We start from the raw sequence: 10196 nt of genomic DNA on the forward strand, positions 1-10196 counted from the left end.
AAAGCCAACTAAAATCTCTGTCAAACAGAAGCACCACGTAAACTCCACACAGTATAATTCTATGAGGTAGCACATTTACAAATCTTTCAGAATCTAAACTTTTTTTATTTAAACAATAAGAAAACTTAAATTCAAAGGTAAGCAGCTACTAAGTTTTTTATTTATTGTGTTTTTCGTTTTAGAATGATATGACTTAGCATATTTGTTTTGTAGGAAATTGACAGTTTTATGATCCTTAGATGCAGAAGTGTAAGGGGCTATTGTGCGTGGCGCTCATATTTTGCGCAGCTCTGTCAGAGACTATTGGATTAGTCATTGCGGTAAGTAGGCTACATTCATTTGCTTACTTCTCTGGAAAATAATGCATGTAATCAAAAATGTTGTGGAAACATTTTATTCCAAAGGGAAATTCAGATCAAGTTTAATGGGAAGATGTAGGCTTACATAAGACAATTGATCGACGTGTGTTTACACTTCTCATCTCATAACACCTGTTAAACATACAGGCTAAAGAGAAGCGAGGCTGGACTCTCAACAGCGCTGGCTACCTCCTCGGTCCCCGTGAGTACTGTAAACGGGAAGTTATAGAACTCTCTTATCAACAGAAATCCATTTTAGAGCTTACAACTGTTGCATTATCTAACATTTCCATAATTTAAAACCTTTCATACTTAAGGTGATGAGTGTGGCATGAATTCACACAACTGTAGTCACTATTGCCTGTGCATCAGGGATAGCTTTCACAATAATAGCCCACAGTGCAGTAGCAGATAATATGGATAACCTGATAGACCATTCATCATTTGTGTACTTGTGAGCCCCATAAAGTCTCCAGTAAATTTGAACACTATGAATCTGAAGTCATTTTCTTTCCACAAAGGTTGTCTCTCATCCACTTCTCTGTCAGGGAACATTTTATTGAAACTTCACCTGTTTGAAGCTGGATTTATTTATTCATAGTTAATGTATTTTATTAAATAGTCTGATCACCCAGTTAAGAAGTAGAGGGATTTTTATTTGGGTGGAATAAGTTGCCTTTCACTGTATGATAGCTACAAACCCTGAACTCCATTTCTGTGTATTTGCCTTCCAACTGTCGCTGTTGCAATATAACCAGACGATCAATAAAAGATGTTCATGCTCAGGGTATAAAGCATCCTGTTAGAATGACAGGTGCGTGTTTGATAAAAGTTCAGGTCAAATGCCCTGCCCATCCCTGTGTTTCAGGTCGTATTGATCACCTAATACAGATAAAGGATTCTCCCAGTCCGAGGGGCAGGGAGGAGCGGCTGGGTCAATGTAAGATGGCTCCTGCAGGACGGTGAAGTCGGCAAAGGGAATTGCTTCGTCTGCTTTGCTCATTTTACTTTATGGTTTGCAGAGTAAAAGAAAAATCAAAACAAAGCAACACATCCAATGACCAGTTAGTGAAATTGTTGTTCAGAAATGTTAAGGCAATTCTTTATTTGCCTGGACAGGAGACTCTGGTCATAATTAATATGTTTTAGGGTTACTTACAAGCATGCATAGGTAACGTCATAAGAATGAGCTGTTTATGAACAGGTGTTAACCTTGTCTACTACATCTGCCTGGCAAAGTTACGTTTCAAATGTTATTGGTGGGAAATAATATGCTTTAGTTTTTTTTTGCAATTAATAACCCCATCTAGATTTACATTTATCATACAAGGATCTCTGAGATGGACAGCCCTTGTCGATTAAGTAGTCAGCTTTCTTTTACTTCTCTTGTTTGTTATTTGTTTATTCCGATGTGTTTCCTAGGCATGCCAAGAGACTCCTTATCATTTATGTTCAGACTTTGGGTTTTGTGTGTTTTTTTGTTCCCATGAATGTGCATGTGCCTTTGCTTCATGCATCTCAACTGTGATTAATTCTACAGCAATTCCGCGACTCAAGCCCTGCAGGTTGCTTTTCCGACTCATGACAATTGAAACTAAACAAAACGTACTCAAAACCACAACAAAAGCACTCGCTGAGGGCCTTCATGTGAGCTTTAGTCAGGGCTGCAGTGGATGTGCCTGTGATGCACATGCAGTAGGATGCCTGCTGAGACATGTAGAGGCTAAGCTGTGGTAACCTGGACTTTGTTTGGTTGTCCAGATGGCATAGACAGCCACAGGACCCTTAGTGACCGCCATGGCCTGGCAGGGAAGAGAGACATGCCTGTAGATGAGGACTTCAAAACAGGTAAGTAAGCTCTCTTGTAACATCCCTCGCTGCTTACTGATGTGTGTTTAACCTTCAGTTGTTAATGACACAGAGTACAGATATAATGCTGCTCTGCCTAACATCAGTCTTGTCAGATGTACTCTTTAAGAAGTCCCAGAATCCTTATTGCTTATAAGCGCAGCTAGTTCAGGCAGGGCAATCGGGCAGAGTGCGTCAGTCATCGGGGATGTAAGGCATCTTACTCCACCTTCCTTTCCTCCACCCACTACCACACCCATGTTAGCAGCACATATCCATTGGGCTACGTCCGATAAGGCGTCTTTAAAAGACGCGCGGATACGCACACTCGGTTGTTGTATGATCAGTGCTGCTGCCACCCTCCACCGTCCCCTTCTCCCCCATGCTGTCTGTATGTTCTATCCATCGGGGGATTATATCTCTATTGCTTCCTGCCTCATATGTCATGTATGTATGTGTTGCATCGAGGAGGCAGGGAGTTCTTCCCTTAGATCATCCACTCCGCCAAAGTTAAACCTACATGTCCATGTCATGTAACAATAAATGCTCAAATCTAATACGTGATTGTCTTGACTGAACTGCAGGTGCCTTAAGACTAGCGGACGAGGATGTAATACACACCGTCATTGACTTCTTATCATACCTGAAACTTAAAGGTGAGTTCTCCACAAATCATTGTTATACAAATGGTTACATTTTATGAATGCAAGTCCTTAACCATGAAATACATTTGAATAACGGCTATTGTACTCGACAGAACTTGGTGCCCTGGACACCCTGCCTTCCTCTCTTGCCTCAGAGGAGATGGCGGAGCCTTAGCTTGGTGTGACTCCACCCCTCAAATCTCTTCTGCAGTTCTCTCACCCTCCCTCCTTCCTCAGCCCGGTGCCACACCCCCACCTTTATCTCTCTGATGTGTACCGACGAAAGACTGATCAACATGTGGGAGATAGGAATAGATAAAACTTTTGAATGGCATTGGAATCATCTTGTGTGGTTTATTCTTCCTAATATGCAGTACTGAGCACATTTTCATACAGTATTGATGTGATACAGTATTGCAAACTCACCTCTATTCTTCACTTTAAAAACACTTATGTTAAAAATTATCATGAAAAAGATCTAATGAATAGCACCTGCTTGCACAACTAACACATACACTATTACAATGCATATACATACATTTTGGAACATAGTGCACTGCTTGTTGTTTATCACAGGTTGAGATTCCAGCTTCAGAGCAACAGATGAAAAACAACATCTATAGGAGTAAAGATGTGACGATCCTCACAGCCTTCAGAAGGTTCACCACGGCAGGGTCTTTCCAGAGTGGTCCTTAAAACCTCCATGGTCCTGCTCGGTCAAGCTAGCCACCACAGCCAGCAGCGAGGGGATGCTCTCCTCAACAGAGAGATCCGCCTATAAATAGATACGTATTTATATATATATATATATAGGAACATTGGTAAATCGACAGATTGGCAGTTATGTAGGTAGGTAGATATATGAATATATAGATAAAATACCTATTTTAACAAAGGAGCTGATCACACAGCTCAGTATTACAGCCCAATCACTAACAGTGTTACAGGGCTTCTGACTGAAGTCACAGGTTGTAGATGGCTCCCTGCGGGGACCCACCCAAAGCCCCCCAATGTCCATACAGACCAACCTGAGGCCCCCCATGTCCATACAGACCCACCTGAGGCCCCCCGTGTCCATACAGACCCACCTGAGGCCCCCCCCATGTCCATACAGACCCACCTGAGCCCCCCCATGTCCATACAGACCAACCTGAGGCCCCCCATGTCCATACAGACCAACCTGAGGCCCCCCATGTCCATACAGACCAACCTGAGGCCCCCCATGTCCATACAGACCAACCTGAGGCCCCCCGTGTCCATACAGACCCACCTGAGCCCCCTCATGTCCATACAGACCCACCTGAGCCCCCCCATGTCCATACAGACCAACCTGAGGCCCCCCCCCGTGTCCATACAGACCCACCTGAGGCCCCCCCTCCGTGTCCATACAGACCAACCTGAGGCCCCCCAATGTCCATACAGATACCTGAGGCCCCCCATGTCCATACAGACCCACCTGAGCCCCCCCCATGTCCATACAGACCCACCTGAGCCCCCCCCCATGTCCATACAGACCCACCTGAGGCCCCCCAATGTCCATACAGATACCTGAGGCCCCCCATGTCCATACAGACCCACCTGAGCCCCCCCCATGTCCATACAGACCCACCTGAGCCCCCCCCCATGTCCATACAGACCCACCTGAGCCCCCTCATGTCCATACAGACCCACCTGAGGCCCCCCCATGTCCGTGCGGACCCAGCCAGGGTGCAGCGCCACACACAGGATCCCCTCTGATTCCAGGTCAGTAGCCAGGCACCTTGTCACCATGTTCAAAGCAGCCTGGCCAACAGCAATGATTTACTTTAGATTAATGGGAGAACATAGTTTTAGACAATGTTGTTCTGATGATAGTAATAACAGCACTGTCCTAAGATCAGAATTGTGTAAGTGATACTGTAGTTAAGATACTATTGTTCCACTGTGTCTGGTAAAAATACAAACCATTCCTTGGCGCAAACCATGAAATACTCTTTGAATTCTGCAATTCTGGTGATTATCTGCTGTACATACCATATGCAGTATTTATACATAGTTTTGAATCAAATTGTGTGGCAAATGAAATGGACCCCAAGTGAGAACTATGTCAAATCTAATAAACACAAATATAATAACAAGTGTTGACACGTTGGAGCGTCCTACGGATGTATAACCTTGGAGGTCCTGTAGGCATAGCTCTTGAAGGCAGCCGCAGAGCCCCAGTTACAGCTGATGGAGCCCAGGATGGATGACATGTTGATGACGGCAGCTCTGTGGATCCCCAGCCCCGTCTCCCTGGCAGCAGCTGTGTGGAGTAGCGGCAGGAACGACTGTGAGAAACAAGCGGAAACACAAACAATAATGTAAACAACGCAATCTGTGTATGTTTGATTGTCAACAGATACATCAGGGATTGATTTTGAATAGAATGCTGTCTAAATTATATTGTAACTACTAAAGTTTTGAGGCATTCTTTTTAAACCCAAAATAACAAAGATATTGTCTTGTGAGCTTTCAAATGTCACAAATATAATATATGTATATAATACGTAGGCTGGTATACACATATGCTATATTATCCAATTTATATGTTCTATACTCCAGAATCCAATGATCTTCTAGAGTCCTCTAGACCAGACACAACATAACATACCTTGGTGACAAATAAAGGAGCAACAGTGTTGCTCTCAAATGTCTTCATCATGGCCTCAGGTGTGACAGTGTTCAGATCACTGGAAATGTTGATTGCTGCGTTATTGATGAGACAGTTTAGCCCATCTTCCCCCACTATGGACTTCACTTCCTGTAGTGCCGCGTCTATACTGGGCTGACTGGCCACGTCTTAAACAGAGTGACATCATTTACATTACATTTAACGCATTTAGCAGACGCTTTTATCCAAAGCGACTTCCAAAAGAGAGCTTTACAAAAGTGCATAGGTCACTGATCATAACTGACCATAACAACGTGATAGCCCCAAACATAGTGGGTAACCAAAACATGAAGCATACTTTGTGAAAACTAAATAAGTTCCAATGGGAAGTACCATAAGAGCATGACCGAAGTGGAATCAGTTGCATATTCAGATTCAACAGACATTCATATTCGTACCTCCTTCAGACTCCGCGTCATATTTAGGGACCAGGGTATATGAGTTGACAGTCCGAATGTTTCTTCAATATTTTTGTCAAAATCGACCATACAAACTTCAAACTTGTTGCACATTCTTCTACTACTGACTGACCAATTTGTCCAAGCTTTGGTGATAATGTTAATTATTGATTAACCCATGGCCAATAAATTAATAAAAACACAAATTGTCAAGTATTTTCTCAATATCTTTGTCAAAAATGACCACAGAAACTTCAGTCCTGTTTCACATTCTTCTAATACTAGCTGACCAAGTTGCCAAACATTTGGTTTGGTGATCATGTTAATTAATGATGAACCCATGGCCAATAAATCAATAAAAATACACATTTTCAAGTATTTCCTCAATATCTTCGTCGAAAATGATCACAGAAACTTCAGACCTGTTTCACATTCTTCTAATACGAGCTGATCAAGTTGTCCAAGCTTTGGTTTGGTGATGAAGTTGATTATTGATTAACCCATAGCCAATAAATCAATAATAACACACATTTTCAAGTATTTTATCAATATCTTTGTATATATGTTCAGTTTTGACAAATATATTGAGGAAATACTGAAATATTTGTGTTTTTATTGATTTATTGGCTATGGGTTAATCAATAATCGTCTTTATCACCAAACCAAAGCTTGGACAACTTATTCAGATAGTAGTAGAAGAATGTGAAACAAGTTTGAAGTTTCTGAGGTAATTTTTGACAAAGATATTGATGAAACATTCGGACTGTCTACTCTTTTACCCCAATCCCTAAATATAACGCGGAGCCCGAGCGGAGGTACGAATATGAATGTCTGTTGAATTTCGAATATGAAACTGATTTCACTTAGGTAGGAGCATGTAGTTAAACAAGATACAATTAAACAACACCAAACAAGAGATACCATTCAGAACTAAACTGAACAAAAAAAAGTTAACAAAAACTTTCAGCCATCGTCCACTTCAGTTTTTTATTTTTATGGAAGCAAGTGTGTTTGGTAGGCTTACTACGACATTAAACGTTGTGGCGCCATCTACTGTGATTAGCATTGTGGCAAATATATATTGTTCTTATATCATAATATATAAATGTCGGATGGATTACATCAACTCATCTAACTAGAGCCTTAATAATAAAATATAGCCGAAGTGTTGGATGGATTATATCAACTCGTCTAACTGAAGCCTAAATAATAAATGTGGTTGACCAGCTGAAGGCTACTCACCGAGTGTCACAACGTAAAACCCAGGGAATGACTTAGAAAGGTCTTGTAGGTCCTAAAATATGAACACGTATTTTGGATAAGATAGCAACACGTTTGAGTCACGTTGTTTGTAGGTTAATAGCCTATTATTACGTTTTAGGCTATAACATAGGCCTACATGATCTTACCTTTGAAGCAACCGGATTACGAGCAGTCGCAATAATTGTTTTTGGTCGTTGGTTGCTATTCGCTAACTCTTTTGCCATCGCCAGACCGAGACCTCTGCCAGCTCCGGTGATCAAGACGGAATGACATTTGCTGAAATGAAAACTCATGATTTAATCTAGGCTACTCTGGCAATATTCTATCTATATGTAGTTAGCGACGCGTTATATGTTCCTTTTTTAACTTCCTAACCAAACATGTGTTTAAGTGTCTATAGTCACGAAGTTTGTCTACCCTGCAAGAGGCGTGGCAGAGTCAGGAGCAAATGAGAATGTTGCTCCTACTTCACCCTGTAGGGTTCGAATTACGGGGGGCTTGACCCCCCTAATTAAGACTTGGAACCCCCCCTCTATTACTTTACGCCCTGGAGAATAAGTTGACCCCACCCCGATTGTCATAGTATGATTCGTACTCTGCGCTGTAACCTCCATCTGTGCTTTAGGATAGGTGTTGCAAGAGTTCAGTAGAGTTCAAGAGTTACCGCTAACTAGCAAGTTAATTAGTCTTGTACATTTCTAAATCGTTAAGCCTCAAGAAATATGAAAGGCCAGCGAGAAAAATGTGTGACATTTAGTCTAGCACTGAAGATTGCAGTCAATAGGTTTCATCCCTATCTTTCCTGATATAGCCGAGCCCTTAACAAATCTAATCTGTCTTGGTTTTTGAATGGGAAAACCCCATCAAGCTACTGTCCAAACCCAGGTGCTTGTCGTTGGTATGGAATGCAGTTAATGGGCTTAGAATTATTCATTTGCAAGAGAAAAATGAGCCCATTCATGTCCTTGCATCTGGAACGGGCCATGGTTTCGTGAAAATAGCACAAAATATTAACCACAGTATTTTATTATGGAGAGGTTTTTCTATTCTTCGTCTTCACTCGTAATTTTGTTGACGATCCGTCAGATGGATCATGTCCAGGTGGGCCTAGCCTATTAGTTTATGCAAAACATTGCATAATAGCCTACTAGCATATAGGCCCATTCACTGCAATTAACTAGCTTCATGGTACCTCATACTTGATTAATCAAACATGTTGGTGGGGCCAACGCTGCGTACAATGCCCCCCCCCCCCTCCCCCGGAGACGTATTTTCTTGTGTCTTCAATTCTTCCCAGCAGTGTGTAAAGGGTAGTCCTATTTAGACGGTTGAATTTATTTGAGGGCTTTGTGTGTATTCTGAATGCAAAGTTTGGTTTCTACTATAGTGTTTGATTTTAGGTCAAAAGTCTAAATATTAGGCTACAATTTCTTGAAGGTGTACTGTGTTTTCACCAAACTCTAACACACATCTTCATACTTTGACTGTTTTGGCCAAACCCATGATCCTTGACCCAAAATCAAACACTGTAGTCAAAACCATAGCCTATTATCTGTCGTATAAACCTAACTTTGCATTCAAAATACACACAAAGCCCTGAAATAAATTCAACCTTCTGAATACCCTTTACACACTACTGGGAGGAATTGAAAACACTATTATAAAAAGGTTTTAAGAACCATTGACCAATGAGATCCATGCATATCTAAATTAACGTGACCCTGAATTTTAGATATGCATGGATCTCATTTGAGATTGTTGTTCTTATTCTTCCTCTCCCTTGTCCACCTCCTCTCATTCTGACAATTTTGCCTCTTCCTCTGATATTTGCATCCATGATTTCAAAGTACAGATGATCTTACCTTTGTATTCATTCCAAACCCCTGATTGCTTGTTGAGTATATTTGCTTGTTAGTGCTTACACATGGATGGGTTAGTGCTTACAAAATGACCATCCTTCCTCTATTTGACTACTGCGATATAACTTGGTAAAATGGCATCAAAGACCTAACTCTAACCCTAATCCTTGGGAATGACCCCTTGCTACCTCTCAAATCTTGTGCACATCTCTGTGCTTTGGGCAATAGCCCAATTTAAGATCAAGGGACTTCATTAGGCTCATCATTCCAGAAGTCCTACTGTGTTTGGTCATAACACCTTTCATTTGGCCTCTGTACATGACTGGAACTCACTTCAAAACACATGTCAAGTGCCTGCCCATTAATAGGACACACCTTGACCACTCCACCCACTACAGGGTTTATAAATCTCTAGCACACAACTCCAACACAGATGACCAACTCACATATGACTTTATTACAAAGTTAGATCTAATACAATGAAATCACTTCCCAAATGACAACCACCCAACACAAGGTATAGAGTCTTTCCTAAATTAACAACTACACCAGCCTGGCATTTTCCCCAAAGCGTCCGATCCACGGAGTGGCACTCAGTCCCCAGCAGCAACGCCGCCCAAAGCTACGTCCACAGGCGATGACAGCTGGCAGTCGAGAACGTTGGGCGTGGTGTCCGTCTTTCGCAGTCTCGGGAGGTGTTGCTCAAATCTAATACGTGATTGTCTTGACTGAACTGCAGGTGCCTTAAGACTAGCGGACGAGGATGTAATACACACCGTCATTGACTTCTTATCATACCTGAAACTTAAAGGTGAGTTCTCCACAAATCATTGTTATACAAATGGTTACATTTTATGAATGCAAGTCCTTAACCATGAAATACATTTGAATAACGGCTATTGTACTCGACAGAACTTGGTGCCCTGGACACCCTGCCTTCCTCTCTTGCCTCAGAGGAGATGGCGGAGCCTTAGCTTGGTGTGACTCCACCCCTCAAATCTCTTCTGCAGTTCTCTCACCCTCCCTCCTTCCTCAGCCCGGTGCCACACCCCCACCTTTATCTCTCTGATGTGTACCGACGAAAGACTGATCAACATGTGGGAGATAGGAATAGATAAAACTTTTGAATGGCA

At 42.0% G+C, this 10196-nt stretch overlaps 2 protein-coding genes and 1 long non-coding RNA gene across 4 annotated transcripts; 2 read left to right on the forward strand and 1 right to left on the reverse strand.

Moving 5' to 3' along the window:
* Nucleotides 1-239: 239 nt before the first annotated feature.
* Nucleotides 240-3185, forward strand: gal (galanin/GMAP prepropeptide). The gene is made up of 6 exons (XM_084672911.1): nucleotides 240-320; nucleotides 507-561; nucleotides 1228-1299; nucleotides 2121-2207; nucleotides 2792-2863; nucleotides 2965-3185. Exons 1-6 carry the CDS (start codon nucleotides 240-242, stop codon nucleotides 3024-3026), a joined length of 429 nt encoding a protein of 142 aa, XP_084529037.1. The 3' UTR covers nucleotides 3027-3185.
* LOC146258038 (uncharacterized) lies at nucleotides 3186-7649 on the reverse strand. Of its 2 annotated transcripts, none has more exons than XM_084672910.1 (6): nucleotides 7351-7649; nucleotides 7184-7235; nucleotides 5484-5578; nucleotides 5005-5160; nucleotides 4523-4633; nucleotides 3186-3626 (listed from the first exon to the last, which is right to left on the reverse strand). In XM_084672910.1, exons 1-6 carry the CDS (start codon nucleotides 7495-7497, stop codon nucleotides 3513-3515), a joined length of 675 nt encoding a protein of 224 aa, XP_084529036.1. In that variant the 5' UTR covers nucleotides 7498-7649; the 3' UTR covers nucleotides 3186-3512. The 2 variants fall into 2 exon arrangements, with proteins under 2 accessions (XP_084529036.1, XP_084529035.1); XM_084672909.1 differs by having other exon boundaries at nucleotides 5484-5671; nucleotides 7351-7648.
* Nucleotides 7650-9799: 2150 nt separating this feature from the next.
* On the forward strand, nucleotides 9800-10196 carry LOC146258039 (uncharacterized). Its single transcript, XR_014729783.1, has 2 exons — nucleotides 9800-9874; nucleotides 9976-10196. It is a non-coding gene; the product is annotated as an uncharacterized LOC146258039 (long non-coding RNA).

This window comes from Hypomesus nipponensis, chromosome 14, assembly GCF_054491055.1.
Source record: "Hypomesus nipponensis isolate SF chromosome 14, ASM5449105v1, whole genome shotgun sequence".
In the NCBI taxonomy this organism is placed as follows: Eukaryota; Metazoa; Chordata; class Actinopteri; order Osmeriformes; family Osmeridae; genus Hypomesus; species Hypomesus nipponensis.